Source organism: Protobothrops mucrosquamatus, unplaced genomic scaffold, assembly GCF_001527695.2.
Source record: "Protobothrops mucrosquamatus isolate PMUCROS unplaced genomic scaffold, P.Mucros_1.0 scaffold4, whole genome shotgun sequence".
NCBI lineage: Eukaryota > Metazoa > Chordata > Lepidosauria > Squamata > Viperidae > Protobothrops > Protobothrops mucrosquamatus.
The window spans coordinates 855263-875785 of NW_015386391.1; the positions used below are offsets into that span (position 1 = coordinate 855263).

The 20523-nt window shown below is 47.2% G+C and overlaps 1 protein-coding gene across 1 annotated transcript; it reads right to left on the reverse strand.

Annotated features, from left to right (window-relative positions):
- Nucleotides 1–265: 265 nt before the first annotated feature.
- Nucleotides 266–20486, reverse strand: LRCH2 (leucine rich repeats and calponin homology domain containing 2; the record flags this gene model as incomplete). The annotated part of the gene is made up of 22 exons (XM_029282943.1): nt 266–385; nt 811–888; nt 1057–1194; nt 1435–1544; nt 2247–2304; nt 2901–2951; nt 3829–3873; nt 5622–5741; nt 6792–6840; nt 7480–7548; nt 8793–8870; nt 9298–9402; nt 9629–9696; nt 9834–9931; nt 10083–10194; nt 10695–10782; nt 11340–11473; nt 11960–12096; nt 12198–12303; nt 12960–13086; nt 13947–14091; nt 20312–20486. Coding segments are annotated over 22 exons (2211 nt in total), but the record flags the coding sequence as incomplete, so codon positions are not given.
- Between the last annotated feature and the right edge of the window lie 37 nt (nt 20487–20523).

Below are 20523 nucleotides of genomic sequence, written 5' to 3' on the forward strand. Positions count from 1 at the left end.
TGAGGGGCAGAACGGGTCCTACTGGAAAGAGGCTCCGACGGCCTCCAAATCTCTTATGGCTCTTGGTAAAAAAAAGAAAATAGGAATTTTTTTTACGCTCCCAGGGAACCGTCAGCTGACATCCTGGTTTCAAGCACCCGGCCCAGGACCCCTGGACAGCCCTGAGGGCGAATGGCTGGGCGGATTCCTCCAGACGGAGCGGAAAGGCTTGGGATGGGTGGCCCAACCCAGGGCACGGCGGCCAGTTCCTCCGGCAGGAGCCCCGTCACAGGCAGGAGAGCTGCGAAGCTTTGGAGGAAGGGATCTCAAGGAGAGCCTGAACCGTCAGTCCAACCTTGACCAGTCCTCTCTCTTCCAAAATGTGATGGGGCAAGCAAAGTCTTTCCTGCAAAAGGAAGAGAGCCAGCCTTCAGGTTCCACTTCAAAAGAAATCAGAAGTCAAGCTAATTAGGAAAAGGGCTTCCTTTACGTGGGCGGTTCAAGGGGCCCAGGCTCCAGAGGAGGACTCAGATGCTTGGCAACTGACTCACATTTACGACGGTCGCCGTGTCCGGGGGGGGGGAATCACGAGATCCCCTTTTGCGACATTCTGACCAGCAAAGCCAATGGGGGAAGCCGGCTTCATTGAACGATCGTGTTACTAACTTAACAATTACAGTGATTCGCTTAATAACTCTGGCAAGAAAGGTTGTAAATTGGGGCAGAACTCACTTAGCAACAGACATTTTGGGAGGTTGTAAGTGGAGGACTGCCAGTATTAGGGAATAACCTCCAACACAACCGACGCCCTTAAGCCCCTCAGCCATTTACCTGCGGCACACCCAGTTTTTTACAAGCATCCAGGAAATTTTCAACATTTCTTCGGCATTTTGCCATACTGAGCTTAGGCTGTCGAGAGGGAGAGAGAGAAAGAGGCAGAACGGTCAAGAGGAACATCCAACCAAGGAGTAGAAGCAGCAAAACATCTCTGCCTACTCCTAAGATTAAAGGAGATTTACTTAAGGCTTGTCTGGAACTCGTCTTGAATTACGCAGACCATACACGCAGCTCACTCACCACGGCTGGTGACGGGACGTGAATGCTGGCCACAGAGCGTGGTCTAATGTGGTTGGCCAGGTGGCAGAGGACCACCCCGTCCATGAGGGCGGCTCCGATGTCCTCGGGCAGGCTGACCTTCAACCGCAACTCCAGATTCTAAAGGGGCAAAGGAGGAGACACACTCAAGATCAAAAGCCACAATTCTCCAGCAGCTTACCCAGGGAAGCCACCAGCAGCCCCAGCATCCATCCTGCTAAAAGCAGGGGTCTCCAAACTTGGCGACTTTAAGGCCTTGTGGACTTCAACGTCAGCGCTGGCTGGGGAATTCTGGGAGCTGAAGTCCACAAGGTCTTGAAATTGCCAAGTTTGGAGACCCCTGTATTAAAGGCACATTACATTGCGCAGTTGCTTAATCTGTTCCCTTTCTTCCCGCAGATGCTCCATTTTCCTTCTCATGGTGAATCCGGGGTCCGACGTGCTGTAGTCTTGACGAGAACGCCCAAACGCTAAAAAGGGAAGTGGACCGTTAAAAACAAACCGGTTGCAGAGAACACCTCGCACACAATGCCTCTGGCCACGCCTCCCTCCATCGCCATCATTTTGGTTCATCTCAAATCCAATAAATTGAAAATGCTTCTAGGCATGACAACTGCACTCATCACAAAAGCATAAGGGGAGGGGAGGGGCATGTGTGTGTGTGTGTGTGTGTGTCAGAAATGAATGTTGCATACAGAGAGCAGGCAGCATTTGTGCAAAGGAACAGAAACAGGCAATCTACCAATACACTCATTCGGCTTGTGTTGAAAGGAACAGCTCTTGTTTGCTGTGGGAGAGAAATTTCCAGCTGGGTGAGATTCATACCAGCCCAACTCCCTTGATCTAGTAATGGCAGTCCCTCGGCGCATCCCTGGGGTCTCAATGCGCAGGCGGGGGGAGCGGAGGCTGCGAAGCAGGGTCTCTGCAACCAAAGGGCTGGCCCTGCAGGGCCCTGGCAGAGCTTCCTAGGGCCACCGTCCTCTTCAAAAGCAACAGGGACCTTCCCCCTTGGGCCTGGCCCCGCTGACTGGCTCAGGGATGCTTTGCCTTCTTCTGCTCTGCCTGTCACTTAAGAGTCCACCCAGGTCTCTCTGTCCCCCAACCCCCGACATCAGCATATTCTAAGCAATCTCTTTTCTAACACACACACAGGCCCAAATTACAGCCCTCACCTGATCGGGGCTTCAGTCCAAAAGGGCCGTGAGAATTCCCATCTGTCCGTTCATAATCCTTGAAAGGAGGGAGAAGCAGAGCTGTCAGATGGCCACGGAGGGCACCCAAGGCATGCAAGCCTCGAGAACCGAGGGGCTTCGGCCTTGGCTGGGAAATCTCTATGCAGAGAAGATGATCCCAGCCTGGAAAAAAAGAGGCTGGATGCCCCCTGCCTTTTGGCCACCGCGTGGAGAGTTCTTGAGGAGGTGCACTGATTGCTTATAAAAGGACAGGCCAGCTCAGTTTCAGGGCCAGGACCACAGAGCTTCTGGGAAGTGGGAGGGGAGGCCTTCTCTAAAAAGGTTCTCCCAAAAGCCCTTTGATAACATGCTTCTTAAAGACGGAAAGCTGTACTTAGAATATAGAATATAGAGTAACACAGCTGGAAGGGACGCTGGAGGTCTTCTAGTCCAAAGCGTTCAGAAACTTTTCTGCTTTTTCTAACATACATTCTGGCCCCTCCGTGATATGTTTCAGATCACTCCTTGAGTGAACTTCTACTCTGCAGGCAACTCCAATTACACTAAAATTGCACATTGCGGTTAAAACGTGACACTTTGTGACACTAACAAAAATATACAGAGACAGACAGACAGACAAACAGACACTTGTACCTCGGATGACACAGGCGACTGTGGAGACACATTAGCATGATCACTGTCTTGCTACAAAAAACAAAACCAAAAAGATGGAAATTATAAGATGAAATGTTTTAAAATGAAACATTTGGTCAGACAAGACATAAATGTGTGCATGTACAAACACATATTTTCCCCAACAGAGACACGCTACTAAACATACGAAGATGCTTGACTGGTCGGGCTGGCAGATGTCCTAACGGTGACCTCTGAATGTGGTCTCCTTACAGGAGGGCAACTCTCTTGGCTTAAGGGATCAGAGCCTCAGGGCCAATGGGATTCCATCTTCAGTTAAAAATCCAAAGGAGTTTCTGCCTTTTAATATAACTGGCTAATCAGAAAAAGCACTATTAGCTTCTCTCTGATTTTCTGCTACCGCAGACTAAGAGGGCTCTTGCACCATCAGCTAAGAAACTTTGCTGGCCCAATACCTACAAAGCTGCTGCATTACAAGTAGCTTCTTTGCTTAAGCCTTTTTTAAAATGTGAGATCAGTTCCCCCCCGATCATCATAAATTTCTCCCAGATTACAGCAGACTATGACTATTTATTAAAGTATGTATAATCTATCCTTCAGCAGATGCCAGGGTGGCAAAGAATTAATAGAAACCAATGTTCAAAACATGGCAGAGCACTATAAAACCAACACATCATTTGAGACCAGTTCCGGGCCAGGCCAAGGGAGATTTGCAAGAGTCTCAATACTCCTGTGAGATTATCAAGCAGCTCTAAGCCACATCCAATTCATGGGCTGTCAATGCAAATTATGCTTAGGCATTACTTCTTCGAGAGGGGAGGAAAACCACTGTGCATGTGAGTATAGGAAGGAGAATTTAAAGAATAATGTTCACAGAATCCTTGATTTCCACGGTTAAGTTTCATTTTCTATTCCACTCCTCACTTACCTCATCATTTTCATTTCCACTGGAACTCTTCCGGGAAGACTTGTACTGAAAAACAGACAGCTTTTATGCCACGTGGTTTGTGAAACCTGTTTGTGTGTTTTTAGTCACTTCTGACTCTCTGCTTCATCCTCAGACCACATTAGCAATCCACCCTGAGACAGAGAAACAGGGCTATCCTGGCATGGGGGCAGTCTCAGGAGGCTCCCTTGGGGGCTTAAAATGCTGGTCAAGAGGCAACGTATAACGCTTAGGCTCAGTAACCAGGATAATAAACTGGATTTGGCTTACCAGAGGAAGAACTGCATGACTGACAAGCTCCCTAGAGAGAAATGTTTATTGGTGCATATTCTCATAATCATCCTAGGTGCATTTCCTTAAGGATAAACTGTACTGCTCTCCAAATAATGTATTCCCTAGAAGGCATCCTTCGTCTACGCTGCTTGCCTATTAAAGCAGGCCTGTATCTCAAGGCTTTGCAGACTCTGCAGAGAACCTGCTGATGCAGAAGGCTTCAGCCAGCCCCCCCCCCCAGCCACTCTCTGGGTGCCCGGGGGCTGCGAGTTTCAGAGTTCTTAGTTAGCTTGGCAGGGCCAAAGAGTCGGCGTTTTCACTACCCCTGTAACGTATTTCTGCAATAAAGCCCCGGCCCTTCTCTGACGCTTTTAAGGAAATTCCTGAGCCAGAGATCAGGGGAATTCTTCCCTGGCTTCCTTTCACCCAGAGCAATTTGCCCAGGGGGCAAACTTAAGAATTCCATGGAGAGACAGATCTGAGGATCAAAGTCAGAACTACAGAACCACCTTGGACAAAAAATGGCTTGGATCGGGGTGTCCAACCCTGATGACTTTAAGACTTGCGGGCTTCAACTCCCAGAATTCCCCAGCCAGCTTGTTGCCCCCCCCCCAGGCATCCTCCCTATGTAATTGTCTTCAGCTCAGTGACAAGGCCAGACCCACAGCAAGGCAGGCTCTTCTGTTTTTCAATGCTCATGTCGAAGCATGCAGCGGTGATACTCAGCCAGGGACAAAGGAACGAAAAAGGCTTCGTGCACAGAGAAAAGGAAGCAGGAGGATTTTCCTGATGGGTTTCCGCTGCTTTCCCTTCCTCCAGGCAGGCAGAACCACATCAGAGGAGAAGCTCTGACGGAGGTCAGTCTGATGGTTCAAGGTAAATACTGCCCTTAAAACACTTTGAGGCGCTTCCTATTTTAGAATAATTGTTGGGAAAGCCACCTTCAAAGCCATCAAGGGTTGGCTTCCGTGGGAAAAAAAAAACGCCAGCTGGATTTTTTAGCCTGTTTCAGTTTCAGTTATCAGGTGTAGCTGAGCTTCCTGTTCAAGGCAGAAAATCTACTTTGCTTTCAAGCACTTTAAAAGGCAGGATGCCGTTCTTTCTGTGACTGGAAACCTTGTATGGACTGAAAATGGGGGAAACAATGTACACTACCTGATTTGTGCGTTTGACTAGAAAGGGTAGATTATGGGAAGAAGGGAGTTGTGAGGTAAACTCAACAGAAAGAAGATAAAATTCAAATGCATTTATTGGAAGCCATTTCTTAAAAAAATTTTTTTTTGTCTTTTTCTTCTTCTATTTCTCTTCTTCCACTTCTCTAGTCTTTTCTCACGATTTTCTTTCTCTTTTAAAAGTTTTTATTCTGTTAATTTCCCCCCCAAGAAAAATAATTACAAACATAAAAGCCGGGCTGCTTTCAGGGGGTTTTGAGACTTTCTAAGGTCGGAAATGGTTTTATTTTCTTAGATGGGTATTAGGCAGAGAAAAAAGGGGGGGCCCACCTTGAAATACTCCCTCCTGATCTGCTTGCTTCGATGCCTCTCTTCATTCGGCCAGATTATCGCCTGCGCATCCGGCCAACGTGGACCGTCCGGGTTGTGGCCTCTCTGATTCTCCAGAGGCTACGGAGAGAAAACAGCCCGTAAGGCTTTGAACCCATGACGTTGATCAGGATCGCCCCCAAATCTCTGATGAAATCAGCAATGCTTTTCCTAAACTAGCCTTCCAGCTCCCCTGCCATCACCAGTCACCGTAGAGTAGGAAAAAGCGCCCATAAATAAAATAAAATTCAGAAGGCAGGAGGGTCACTGATATGTATCTTGTACATCTGGCGCTCAACTCAGCTTCTCTGGTAAACGTGCTGCCCAGATCTCTCACTTCCAGTCACGAACAGGGAAGGCCTTTGCAAAGAGTGAACATGGAATAAAAACACGGGCACAGACGAACCAGCATTTGCACTGAGACTGTTATATAGTTGCCAAGGCTTAATTCCACTCCATTTTATTATTAAATCAAAGTACTTATATACATTCACTGCGTATTTACCGGAAAAACGAGGGACTGACTGACATATTGATACGTAGATTGATGTACCAATTTATTCACTGATAAATATTGATGCAGTTCACGAATTCACTCGCCTATTCAACATTGTACTGAGCAATTGGTTTGGATTAAAAATCCAAAAATGCCATAAACAGCATGAATTTTAAGGAAATCTGTAGGAGTCCCAGTGAAGATCGCGCTTGCTAGGATAGGGCAAATTTTTGTTTTTACTAAGTGGCTGAAGGGAAAACGCATGAATATGTCTAAGAAAGTAAAGCAAATTGTGAATAAGCCCAGAGAAATCTTAGGGTTGCATTTCTTAATCCGACATTATTAAAAATGTCTGAATTTGTCAAGCTTCCCTCACAGCAAGCTGATCCGACTTTGGGGGTAGTTATCAAATGCTCCAGAATGACAGAATGTCACACAATCTGTCACAACTACTGCACTGCACAACAGATGGCGCGAAGGAATCCCACCCAATTATCTGGCACCAGGCGCACTTTCGGCAAGCGAGGCAGCTCATCTGCAGCCGAAGCCATAAAGGGCGATCCAAGGCGGCAGGGAAGAAACGTTTACGATGAACAAGCCAAACCATCACAGCTGCTTACAAGTCTCTGCATTACCTGCCAGCTGCAGGGGGAGGACGGAGAATTTGCTTCGTCTGCGGAAAGGCTGCACGAAAAAATAAAATATAACAAAACACAGAAGTTGTTGGCTTAAAAAAAAAACCCACCTCTTTCTTTCTTTGTTAAATTATGCAGCTGCCCACTCAAAACGTGGAGCTCTTCACGCTGTTTCCTAGCACCAAGGCAGTCATCTTTTAATCTGACATCCAGTACTGCCAATATTTATTTATAGCCAGATAACCTGTGAATTTTAGGACTGATAAAAAAAACTCTAAAGAAAAGCACAAGCAACGTGGGAAACTATAACATTTTAAAACGTTTGCAGTAAGGACCTTTTTTCAGAGGTCCGCATTTCTTGAGACGTAACCCCTGGGTGGGAAATCTTTCTCATTTTCCTCCCTTTCAAGAGCCACAGGGTCTCAGGGTCTCCCCTGGTGTCCTCAGGCCCACTTACTTTGTTCCAGTGAAATCTTATGAAAATAATTTGTGTGAACTCACTGTGTCAAAGGGTTTCTGGAAAGGAGGTGGGGGCTCTGGATTCCCTGCAATAGGACCAGCTTTCAAAGAGTAATGGTGCCCCCTTCGGAGACCTTTTGTTTCGGCCTACCTCTGCAAAATCCTTTCACACATTAGGTTCACACAAACTATTTTAGCCTATTTCTTCCCACCCCGTAAAGCCCCGTACCTTTTTTCTGTGTCCACCGTCTGTTTCGGTCGGTTTCTTGTGCTTGTCGGGGTGGAGTGATTCAGGAGTCTAAAACCAAGAAAGTTGCCCCTGAATGACGTCCAGGCTCAGCTCTTAGTTGATCCTAGTTTGCTTATGCTAGGTTCCTGCAGCCACAGGTGAGGACGCCTCTCCTCCCCTTCTCTCTGGTGAGTCTAAGAAGACCCCGGCTGTCCTGCCAGCCCCTGGTCTGTCTTTCAACCCTGGTCAAGCTGTCCTCTGAGGCTGCAGGGACAGTCCCTGAAGGCATCCACCTGGGAAAGGGACTCGAGAAGGAGCAAAGTCACGAGTGAAGGAGTAGCAAGGAAAGACAGTCTGGAATCAGGAGTGGGACAGGAAAGGCGGAGAGAAAGAAGAAGCAAACAGGAGCTCCCTCGACAAAGGTTGTCCGAACAGAATCCCACCCTACTCAGGGCAGAAGAGCGGCAGCAGGGTGGAGCGTTCTCCAGCTAGGGTTGCCGGACGGGGGGCAGGGGGCTTCCCAGCTGACTAACAGGGTCATTCTTCCCCCGCCAGGAAATGGCCCGGGGTGGTTGACTGACCCCCACGTCTGCACAGGAAGAGTCTCCCTGTCTTTAAATAAGGCCAAGGACTCTCTTACACAAAAATAGCATTAATCAATCCTGGGACAACACTTTAAGGGTCTGGAATTTGGTTTCCAGGTAACAATTCAAGAGGAAAACATTTCCCAATTTGGGTTGCAGGTCCCCTCAAGATCCTTCTCAGAAGTGGGTTTTTTTTTCCTCAAGGTATGGTTTAACAGGGAAATCCCCCAAACAGGGATGTCCACAGGTGTGGTCCCAAAAATCAAGACAGCGACTGTGATAGTGCAACTGAGGCCCCGCCCGAGCAAAGTTTTGATGACCCCACAGGGACTGCCCTTTTGACCATTTCTATGACAGAGGCAGATAAACCCTTGAAATAAACCAACAAGCCTGCCTCTCGGAGCTCTGGGTGCGCCATCACTGGAGGTTTTCAAAAGCAGACTGGAGACCCCTTTGACTGGGTTGGCATAAGGTCTCCTGCCTTGAGCAGGAGTTTGGACTAGAAGACCTCTGAGGTCCCTTCAGCCCTAGGATTCTATGTTCTAAGAGGGCCATCTGGCTTCTTAAGGAAGTTTAGGCCACCCAACTTTGGGGCTTTTAGGCTTTTCTTCAATTTTCCTCCTCAAACGCACCTTCACTGTTACACCAAGTTGTTATCAAGGGTTATTGTGGGCTGCTCTCCCCCCCCCCACGCTCGTGTGACACCCCCAGGCCTCCAGTCCCAAGTACCTTGACGCGCGTCCTGCCACCCTGGTCCTCTGGAAAAGCTTTTCACTGAAGGAAGCTCTATAGCTTAAGGGCCTCCGTCTGAATTCGCATGCCACGTACCCCAAGATGGAGGAAGGAAGCCATGAGGAAGGACAGGAGAGACGTTAGTAAAGTCAGCAGAAGAGAGAAAGAGGAGAGTGTAACTACAGTTAAGCCAAGAGAAGACAAAAAAGCTTTACGGCCAAGCTGGGAAAGAAATCCTTCAAAGAGGCAAGGACGGGGGCCTTTTCAACACGGCAAAAGGCCGCAGGCTTTTCAGGATCAATTTTAGCAACGGTTATAAAGGACCGGGGTATGTATTTTAAAAGGCAGCAGCGGGATTAGCCATAGACTAACTTTTCTCCTTTCAGACCATCCCCTCTCAGCTTGGACCAGACACATTTTTAAGACGCCATACAAGCAGCGGTCAGGGCAGACCCTCACCGGGACCCCCGGCTGCTTCCTGGGTGACCCACAAGCTTCCTACCGGTTCTTCTGCTCCTGCTGCAAAAGCTGAGCTGCAATTTTTCGCAAGTCGGTCACCTCCTTCAGGTCATCATCTTCTTCGGCCAACGCCTTTTCTTTCTGAATGCTAATACATAAATAAATAAATAAACAAACATTCCTGGTTGGATAAGGTCAGGGTTTCCCCGACCTTGGCAACTTTAAGATGTGTGGACTTCAACTCCCAGAATTCTGGCTGAGAGAATTCGAGGTTAGGAAACCCTGATTAGAGACTTCTGCCGAACAGATCCTCTGGGTGAACGGTCCCTAGTAGATCATCCCCAAATCCCACCGGGGTGCTGTCAGGGACCCACCTCTTCTCCTCTCGCCAATCTTCACGCGGCTCACTCTTCTGTGGCTTCTCAGCTGACTTTCCTCGCTCCTTACCCAGCATATTGGAGGTAGAGGAAGGGGGGGGGAAGAGGGTTGCAGAAATCGCTTTAAATAAGTGTTGAACACCTTTAGAATGAGAAAGTCTCTACTACTCATTCCCTTTGTCTATTTTTAAGACGTGGCTACCTTAACGTAAGAGATGGACGACCCAGTCTGAGGATCTCCTTGATCACATGCAGCCACATCCTCTGAGCTGGGATCGAGGTAATCACACACATCGGGGTCTAGGGATTAGGTTAAAAAGGAAAGAGGAGATGTATGTGGTTGGTTTAAATGTATAAAAAGATTTATCTCTAAGGGTCCAAGCAGGTCTTTCTCAACCTTTAAGAGGTGTGGACTTCAACTTCCCAAAAGCACCCGGATGTAGGATTTTACCTTTATGCAACTCAGGTTTGTTCCCCAGCAACTGATTGTCATTTCGGAATGTCTGTTCCCTTGTCGATTCCGACACCTGAGAGTGGAGGCTGACTGTGTCATCATCGGATGGCTGAGGAAACAACAGTTGAGAACATCACAAACACATCGCATTTGTCTTTCTGATGACACACATTACGAAACAATCTTCTGAGGAGGCCTGTGTGAGGCTAGCATCCCAAGCAGAACATCCAATTCAGACATTCATCAATCAGTAAATAGTTGTCACAACACATCCAGAAATGCTTCAGTTGACTCTAGTTTCATGTGCCTAACCAATAAAAAAAAACAGGAAAAAAAATTTTTTTTGCTATCAAATCTGTAACATAAAATTAATGTGACATTTTCCAGCCACTTGCTCACCAGTTGTACTGTGATGCAATTCCTGTGCAAGAGATTTGCGAGAGTTGCAACACACTTGAAACCACCAGATTAGGGGAGCCTGATGTATATGACTTCATTGTGTTTAATGTTAAAGATTTATCAGACAATTAATTATCAGAGAGAGAGAGAGAGAGAGAGAGAGAGAGAGAGAGAGAAAGAGAGAGAGAGAGAGAGAGAGCGCTGACTTACTTCTGTCGTGGATAATCTTTTATCCCCATTATCGCTACCAATTCCAGAGTCTGGGCCGTGGTTTTTATTGGGGTAAAAGTCTTCTATACTGTAACGGAGAAGAACACTGGTTACACACACTAGGAAACTATTTTCAGTTCCCTTATTCTGGTAATAAAAGATTGATTGAAATTTCTAATTCCTCAAAGAACAGCAAAGAATTCCCCAAAGAGAGGAAATTGAGGGGGAAATAAACCTATGCCAAAGGTTCTTTCCTGAAGAGGTGTGCTGATTTTCTTCCCCTTCAGACTAAGGATATAATGCAGCTGGTTGGGCAGCAGATGGCAGACTTCTCCTTCAGTAAACGACGCAATGACGGCCGCAGTTGGCCGAAACCAAGCAGCCTATATGGGCCTGCTCCCATCCACACAGAAGAGAACAGAGATCCCAGGCCCAGCCAGCTCGCTCAGCTCTGCCTCAGCAATGACGCCTGGCAGGCGAGGGGAGAAGAGATGGCAGGCAGGGAAGAGAAGGCTGGAAACACAGTCAGAGGCTGGGCCAGGAAGGGGACACTGATGAAGTGCCTGGCATGACGGGGGACTCAGAACAGACGCAGCGATTACAAACGCTCAGCCTTTACCTTCCGAGAAGGAAAGGTGGCTTTACCTGTCGGTGAGTGGCTGAGAAGGGATCCTTCTTCCCAGGGAAGGGAGATCCAGGGAATCTGGCTTCTTATCCATTCTCAGGCATGCTTGAACACTGAGAAACTTAAAAATGTGCACTTTGCCCTTTAAGCAGATCTATTAAGACACAGACAGGAAAGAAACCAAAACAAAATTTGAGTCAGATAGGTTGACAGAAACCTTTTGGAACTCCTTCGCTGCCTTTGATGTGTCTGACTCTCCCTGTGTTGTGTGTGTGTGTGTGCACGCGCGCGCATGTGTCGAAGGGGGTGGGGAACTGTTAACAGGCTTTGCGTAAATCTCCCCAATCTACTGACCTATTCCTGGAACAGCTGACCAGCCCAACCTGTTCATCAACTTCATGCAGTGAGGTGATGAATTAGGAAACAAGCTCATTTGGCGATTCCAGGGAAAGACCTTCCAGGGCCCCAGAAACAGAGACCGGCCCCTCCCCAGCTACCCCCGAGGGAGCCCTAAGAAGCATCAGGCAGAAAAGGTGCTTCCACCCATTGGTCCTGCACCCTTTCTCCACAGAGCAGAGCAGCTGACTGAAGGCCCCCCGTGTCCCCACTGCACCTCTGAACTGAAGGGGGATTAACAAACCTGGGCCGGCGGGATCTGCATTGGATTATTATCCAGAACGATGACTTGCAAGTGTCGCAATTTCCGGAAGCAGATGGGAATCTCTATGATTTTATTACAAGAGAAGTCCAGCTTGACCAACGGAAGGTCTCCTAATTCTATTAACGACAAAGGAGGAAGAAAGTGGCCTTCAGACACGACAAGACACGCGTCTCAATGAATTCAGAGGAAGCCTGGAAGACGATGGAAAACTGCTTACCATCGGGTAACATATGGAGATTATTTCTTCTTAAGTTTAGTTCTTTTAAGGAGTGCAGTTTTCCTATCTGTTGGGGAAGGACCTGGATCTCATTGCAGCTAATATCCTAAGAAACAGAAAACCAGAATATCCGAAAATTAAACCAGCATTTTCTGACATGAATGGCTTCTTGAAGACAGAAAGACCTGTTTTGCTAGAAAGGGAAGAAGGAGGATTCTCTTAAAACAGATTTTTGCTGCAAAGGAAAATGGTTTCAGAAGGCATCTCTCCAATGTAGCCAGAAATCAAGAGAAGCGAACGTGATCACGCCTTAAGCATGAAGCCAGTAGGATGACTCTGGGCCAGCCATACCTCCTCAGCCCTAAAAAGAAGGCAAGAGCAAACCACTTCAAAACATCTTGCCCAAAACCTGCAGAGACATGTAGGGGAGTTAAGCTAACTCAATGGTATCCCCCTCACACACACACACATACCCCGAAACAAGCCAACAGACACTGACTCAACAGAAGTAAAGACATCAACCAGATGAGATTTATGAACTTGGGGCCACAAGACTGGAAAGCTTGAAGCTTGCCCACTGCTGTTCTAGACAACTCATTTTTTTACAGGGCGCAGCTCAATTTGTGGACAAACAAGAGTGAAGCCAAACGTGTTAAGGGTAACAAAGGACAGAGCAACTGACAGAGCCGCCCTGAGTCCACTAGGAGAAGGGCGGGGTATAAATGCGATTAATAAATAAATAAATAAATAAACTGCACGTACCAATTCCATTAAGTCTTTCAACTTTCCAATTTCTTCAGGAACGGACACAAGCTTATTATTGCTGACAACCAAAACTTTCAGTGGCAGATCAAATAGGTATTTTGGCAACGTAGATAGGAGATTTCGGCTGGGGAGAAATGAAGACATTGAGGGTTAATATCCAGCAGCTATGAATTGTTCATGTTTGAGAGATGCAGAAGCCATTAAAGCCACTCTATGCTCCATTTTAAAATGACTCACTGTTTAGCTCTTCCGTCACAAGCCCTGCTGGTAGAGCACAATACATAAACGGCCCTCCCAGCAATGCATTCCATCTCATGTGCATACATGGAAGCAAAATACTCAACCTCTACAAAAACTTAAATCAGGGGTTTACAGATCTTTGCAAACTCTTCCCACGCTTTCTTCTCTCCTCCATGCACAATTTCTGCTGAGCTGAGGGGCAGCTTCACTTTTCTCTGATCCTTTTTTCCTGCTTTAGTTTTTCCTCCTCTGGTGCTCATTTATTGTCTTTGCCCTGCTCTTGAGATGTACATAACTTGAGATGAGCCCATGCATTTCACTTTCTGCACCTCCTTTATACCCACATGGGAAAGCAGGGATTGTGCATACTCTAACCAAAAATAAAACACGGTGGATCTCAAAGCAGCCGCCATAAAATGGAGCAACATTCCTTTCACTAAGAAAAAAAGTTCTCTAGTTCTATGGTCAACTCAGATGCTTTCCCACCAGAAGGCAAGATTAGTAGTCTTCTTTTCAGCATTCATTGAACTCCCAGAAACCGAAACTGAAATATAAAGTGATTACATTTGCATCTCGAACATATTGTGAAAGAGAAATATCAGGAAGCAAGCTAGACTCCTTCACACACGGTTATCTTTTGGCAATCTCTAGGCTGCATGTAGCACAGAGCAGCAAATGTTTTTGCAGTCATCTGGAGCAAGAAGGCTCTCTGAGGTGAAACCACAAGAAGACAAATGCACCTACCTGATATTGAGATATGTTAACATCTGTAGGTTTTTAATGGCTTCCGGGATAGATTTGATGCAATTGTGATACAAGTTCAATGTCTCCAGCGGTGCAAACTGCCACACATCTGGAGGGATTTCAGTAAATCTGTTCCTGGAAAGATCTAAAAAGGGAGAGGAGGAGGAGAAGGTATTTTCAAGGCTCATCCTGAATGAGAAGAAGCTACCCAACTGGTAATCTGCAGTTGCACAATTCTACGGTTGGAATCAGAGGCTATAAAGTGGAAAGGGTTACTTTCTGCTAGGATGCCGAACCCAACACACAGGTAGAGCTGGAAGCTTACCAGGACCTGCCCTTCTAGGAGGAGAAGACAAGAATTCACTACTGTCCACTCTTTGCCCCAACAACCCATTTCCCCTCCAGTAGAAGCTGGCTCCTTCTGACCAGCAAAGGCCATCTCGGTCCTTCAATCTTCCATCAAACTGAAGGGAGCCCAACCACTTTGTTTGGCCTCCCCATTTCTGCCTAGCCTCATCAGCCTCCTCCAGGTGAGTCAGGGACCTATTATCGGGGGGGGGGGGTGTTACAAAACCTTCTGAACGCTGTGTGTGCACACGGATGGCACAGAACAGACAATATTAGGGAAATCTGCTGCTGCTGCTGTTCTGCAACACCCTTTCCCAGCAATCTGGAGTCCCATAAAGCCGTCTGTGAAATAGCTAAATTGTCGGCCTGCTAAGCCTCTCCAAACAAAGGTAAGGAGCCGGAGCCAGGACCTGAGCCCCGATGAATGCAAGCACCACAGAGACACAAGACGCCGCGCAGGCCATCTTTGCCTTCATCCCTTTGTGTCCTTTGTTGTCACATGCGCAGCCAGCACAGAAAGCTGATTAATTCTTCCCAAAGTCACCGCTTCCCCTTCCTTGTCTGCAGACCACGGCAAAGACTTCATTCTGCCAGAAAAAAAGGGATGCTACTTCCCTGTTTCACCTGCCAAGAATCGGGGCCTTGCATGGACTTAGAAATCTCACTCACACACACAAAAATTATGCAATAAAAATACCGTTTACTAACCCTCCTATTGAAATACTATCAAATTTAATAAGCTTGAGATATTTAGATGGAAAAGATTTATTGGCCACACTTGACTCTAGCTGCTCTAGTTAGAATAAACACTTGCTAAGAATGGCCAAAAACAATGCTTTGACTACATTAATATCAAACCTAAGTATTTTAAAATTCTACATAGAATAAGGAGGCCTCCAATGGCACCAGGAAGCCTCTCCTTGACAGAGCACATTTAGCAGCAGACTGAATGCCCCCCCCCCTTTGAAAGACTAGGATAATCTCTGCTTAGAGTCTTTGAATGCTGGCAGTTTCATGGGGAGGGGAGGGCAACTTTGGGGACCTGGCGCAGCTCCAGTGGGACACAACCATTGCTGTGTGGCCAAGTTGCTTCCTTCTACTGTTGGGTTCCTCCCTTCTCTGGGGAAAGGGGGGATGTATCTATTTGACTGCATGCAACTGTTCTGGGTATCCTTGAGCGCCTAGGGAAAAAAATTGGAAGAAGAGGGCAACCTAGCTGCAGAAAAAGGGTTGCTAAGGGAGCTTCACCCACCTAATCAAACCTTCATAGTTTATGCAGACTAAGAGGCAGAAGCCCTAAACTAACATAACAATCTGCATTTCCCACTTGGCTTGAAGGAAATCTCTGAGACTTCTTCAGGAATTGCAGGGCTGGGTCTCCCTGCTGGACTTCCCACAATTCTCAAAGGTATTGCTGGTTAGAAGTAGAAGGGCCTAGAAAAAATATTCCTCAATTCTTGAAATTTTGCATATTATTGTCACCGAGGTATGAGCTAGGGATCAGGGGAACAAAAATCTAGATTTGAGTAGATTCCAAGAACAAATGCCTTGAGTATCTTGTTGCTGCTATCAAAAGATCAACCTGATCTTTCACTCCAAATCTACCAACTCTATAAAAACCTTCAGCACACAATAAACTTTGCATTTGTCACTAGAGAGACAGCCTTGCAGCTTCCGCATATCTGAATACATCTTCGTCAGCGCTCCAGCCTAATTAGCTTGATCGGGTTTTCATTCAACCAATTATGTTCAGATTTATTCCTCTGCATGGTGCCAAACCTATGAGCCACCAGGATCAGAATCAGAAATCCGTTTAATCTTAGTACTCATGAAGCGATGAACAAAAAGAAATAAAAATAAACCACCAGCAATAATATAATTAGGTGCAAACGTTTAATGGGGAGGATTTTGCACACTTATAGCACAATCCCACGTGCATGTAAATTCAGGAGAAAGTCACATGGATTCAAATTGCAAATCACATGCAAATTTGTTGGGAGATTCTACTTAATATGATCAGGCTTAGTTCTGAAAAATAATATGCACATTACTGAAGTTAATTAGGAAAGTCTCGGCTTGCTTTGCACTGCAACACGGGCATTCCACACACAGCAATTTCTGCAGTCCAAGCTCGGAGCACTGGTGACACTGGCATTGTCTTTGTGAATCAGCTGAATAAAAGCTACCTGGTGGGAAACAGCCAGAATAGATTAGGGTTAGGCAGGATGAGAGAGAATAGAACAGAGTTGGAAGGGACCTTGGAGGTCTTCTAGACCAGAGAAGCCCGCTGTGGGAAGAAAGCACAATTCTGCGCTTTCCCAAATCACCGGCGCGTTTTCTTTTGGCTCAGGCCTTAACGCGGAGACTGGGAACACAGCGGACAAGCACCAATGGTCAGTTTCAGCGTTTTTATGTACGGCTACTTAAAAGCAACATTTTGGTAAAGAGTCCAGCACAGTCTTCTTCGAAGACAAAAATATCCCACCAATCTCTCTATAAAAGGCTGAATTTGTCCACCCTGAGTACAATGGCAGATGTCATGTCCCAAATCTGACATTTTAATTACAGAGAATAATTATTGTTCCGAATGCAGATAATGCTGGAAAGCTTCTGGGGTGTGAAAGGAGCTTAAGCAGCTAAATTACAGCTCAGTGCATTAAGTTCAAGGTTGCTTCTTTCTGTTGGAGGAAACTGAATTCAAGCTGGATTTTCCCTATGGTTCAACTGAAGTCTAGCACTTTCATTTAGCACAAAGGGGATGGAGGAAGAGAAACATTTTTAATCCATATCCAGAGGAGAAGCTATGTTAAGTCTGAGAAAAAACAGAGAGTCTTGAGGCACGGCAGGAATCTTATGCCATAAAACATTTTCAGCCTTTAAAACTCCACTACTTTTTAATATATGTATATCCACCATGCTCAGCTGTGAAGCTGAATGTATATATATTAATTCATTTACAAGGAGGAATATCTTTCCTGGTGGCTAAGGTTTAAAGCCAGGATTTGTTTTGGGCATGTGTAGACCAGGAACCCCAGGACAAACTCTAAGAAAACCTAAAGAGAAAGGTCTGGTTCTCTACTGTAAAAAGAAGCAGGTGAGGGAAGGCGTACCAAGGCTTCTTTGCTCTATCATCCTGAGCTACAATCTCGGCTTACTGTGATCTCTGAAAAAGCTTGAAGGATTATGCAAAAGGTGGATAGAATAGGCGGACAGCAAGCAGAGATTAGGGCCCAAAGTCTACCTAGCAGAATTATTTAGGAAATTGCATCTGTTGCCCTGAACTGATATTCTGGAAATGGGACCTTCTTAAATCTCCAGGGCACCTTGCAGTCTTTTTGCCAACATCACCTATGCCATCTTTTGGACCTCCCTTGGACCAATCCAGGAGAGGCACTCTTCTGCAGCAAGCCAGCCTTCTCGCTTTAAGCCATGGACTTCCACCCTCCATCCCCAATGATCTATGTTGCTGACATGCACACTGTCTGAGCTGAGGTGCTGTTATAGTTTTTCTCAGCAAGCCTTGCATGCCATTAAAGATCACATTTCCAATTTTGGACCCGATTGCCTTGAATCATGGCACAAGACATTTCTTTAATGTTCTCTTTTTAATAAAGGAGAACATTTGTAGTTCAGGGTTGAAATGAGGGGTCCTTGATGCTCTCTGGGCTGGGCTTTCTTGCAGACGTTTCATTACCCAAACTAGGTAACACCATCAGTGCTAGTCGCTGCGATGATGCTAGCTAGTTTGGGTAATGAAACGTCTGCAAGGAAACAGCCCAGCTCAGAGAGCACCAAGGACCCCTCGCTGTTCTCCTGCCAATCTTTGGGGAGATTCTTTACAAAATTGACATTTCGACAGCCACCCAAGTGTCCCTGGTCCAGATAGCAAAGGCAACATGTATGAAGACTGATTTGACCAACTGGAGTACTTCACCCCCTGCACAAAGGAAGAACACGTCGGGACGCCCAGCCAGGCCACTGCCCTAGAAGGCTCAGGGAGGAGATCTGTTTGGGAGCTACTCGCCTGGCGCAGCACTCGGCATTCCTCCCACGGAAAAGCAAACGAAAAACCTCCTCCCAGAGTTTTATATCCAAACCAGGCAGCTACATCATTCAACTCTAGCTCACCATCCCAGCCAGTCTCTAACCGCCGGCAGGGCCTCTACTTTGCTCTCTGGGCCTCGAGGGAAAAACTGCCTGCAACTTTTAATTTCGCCTCTCTGTAATTATCAGCCTTACAAGTCCTCTTAAAAGAAGGAGCCTCCAGGAAGCCACATTCTATTCCTGTAGAACAAACGAACGCATGGGAAAGGAGCCTCCCTGGGACAATAAATCTGCCGGCACAATAACTGGCAGCTCTGGCTTTTGCATTCCACTGGATAACGGTCTTTAAGATTTTGTTTAAAAAAATGCATCCCAGCAATGTCTTGGATGGGTTCATGGAGAGATACTCCAGGTGAGCCCTCCTCAGCATTTATTACTAGGAGACGTATACGCCACCTTTCCATCTGGCAGAAGTCTCAAGGGGAGCAAAACAGCAGAACTGAGTAAACTTTTAAAAGAGACACTTTAGCAATAAAGTCAGACGGCCCTGCCAAAGATGTCATCTTTGCTGGCAGTTTTTCCTGAGAGGAAGTTAAGATTACAAGTGAAACAGACTGGAGAACCAAGGAATCTCCATAGACATAAACCAAGGAAGTACATTTCAAAGCTTGGCAACAGAACGGAAATCCACGATGTGTCATCCAAGCTTCTCTGCTTAGTATTAATGATGTCTAAGATTTACAGATGAAAGAATTTTGAAAATGGAAGCAAGGCCTGACAAGACATGGTTTTAGATCAGATCTGATTCAGGGTAGCTAAGGGGGTCCAACTTGACTCAAGACCAGACAGAGGCTGCAATTGCTGAGCCCGAAGATGTCAATGCTCTTAACCAGTAAGCAAATTTACCAGCAATTATGCAAACCATAATCTAATTCAGTGTCTCTCAACCTTGACCATTTCAAGATGTCTGGACTTCAACTCCCAGAATTCCCCAGACAACCATGAATTCTGGGAGTTGAAGTCCAAATAGCTTAAAGTTGCCAAGGTTGAGAAATCTAAATTTTCATCTGACATGCTCATGTTTTCAGAGCAAAAATTTTCTGATGCTAAACAGAGGAGCAAATTAGGACTCGACAGAAACCACCAGAGCACCGAGCTCTACTTTGCAAAATCACCTTTGAGGAACAGAAAAACAAAAGGATAGCTTGAATGCAATTCACATTTCTGAAGGCTAGCCAGAGCCAACTTATATCAAACTATAACAAAGTGGTTTTGACTATTAAAAGCCGGCGTGCAGGTTTGTGTAGCCTCTGCTCCTCCACCTCCATCATTCAGTTCCAAAATACACTTTCCCAGTTGCTCTGTTGCAATCCCCAGCAGTCAGTCAATCTGTGCCCAGCCATAATATCCGTCTGTATTAGAGGCAATTGCTGCTGACCGGAGCCTCCTCCATCTGCAGCGACTCCATCTTCAGCACTTACCCACTCTAGTGACCCAGCCTGCTGCGCCCCCTCCCACAATGCCTCCCCTCCCCTCCCCCCCAAGGGCTTCTACCTGCCCCCCACCAGCAGCCCCCTTGGCGTCATTTGCCACCTCCTGCCCATAAGCCGCAGCTCTCCTCCCTCGCACCGGCCAGCAGAGTGAAATGGCTGCCCAGTTCAAGAGCGCAGGGACACAGGCAGGCAGGCAGGCAGGGGATGATGGGACCTGAACGGCGAGCCCCATGGGTGTTGGTGGAGAATTAGGCAGCAGAGGGGACGATGGGCCTGGGGCAGCCCAGGAAGGGTGGCTGGGGATGATGGGGCCTGCAGAGCGGGGCATGGGGGGGGGGGAAGAGCGGGGATGTGCAGGACGCGGGGGGGTCAGTGGGCGGGGATGATGGGACCCAGACTGGGGCTGACAGGTCCGGGTGCAGGCAGGGTGATGGGTCCCGGGGAACCTCGGGCGGCCGCGCACCATGGGCCCGCGCTCACCGGCCTGCGTGGTGTCGCTGAGGTCGTAGGCGGCGGCGGCCGAGAACTCGCGCAGCTTCCTCCCGCTGAGGCAGAGCAGGCCGGAGCTGCCCGCCTCCTCCAGCGTCTTCTCCAGGCTGCGGCCCGGCGAGGGGGCGGCGGCGGAGGAGGCGGCGGCGGGCCCGGTGGAGAGCCCCCCGCCGCCCGCGCCCGCGCCCCAGGCCGGGAAGGGC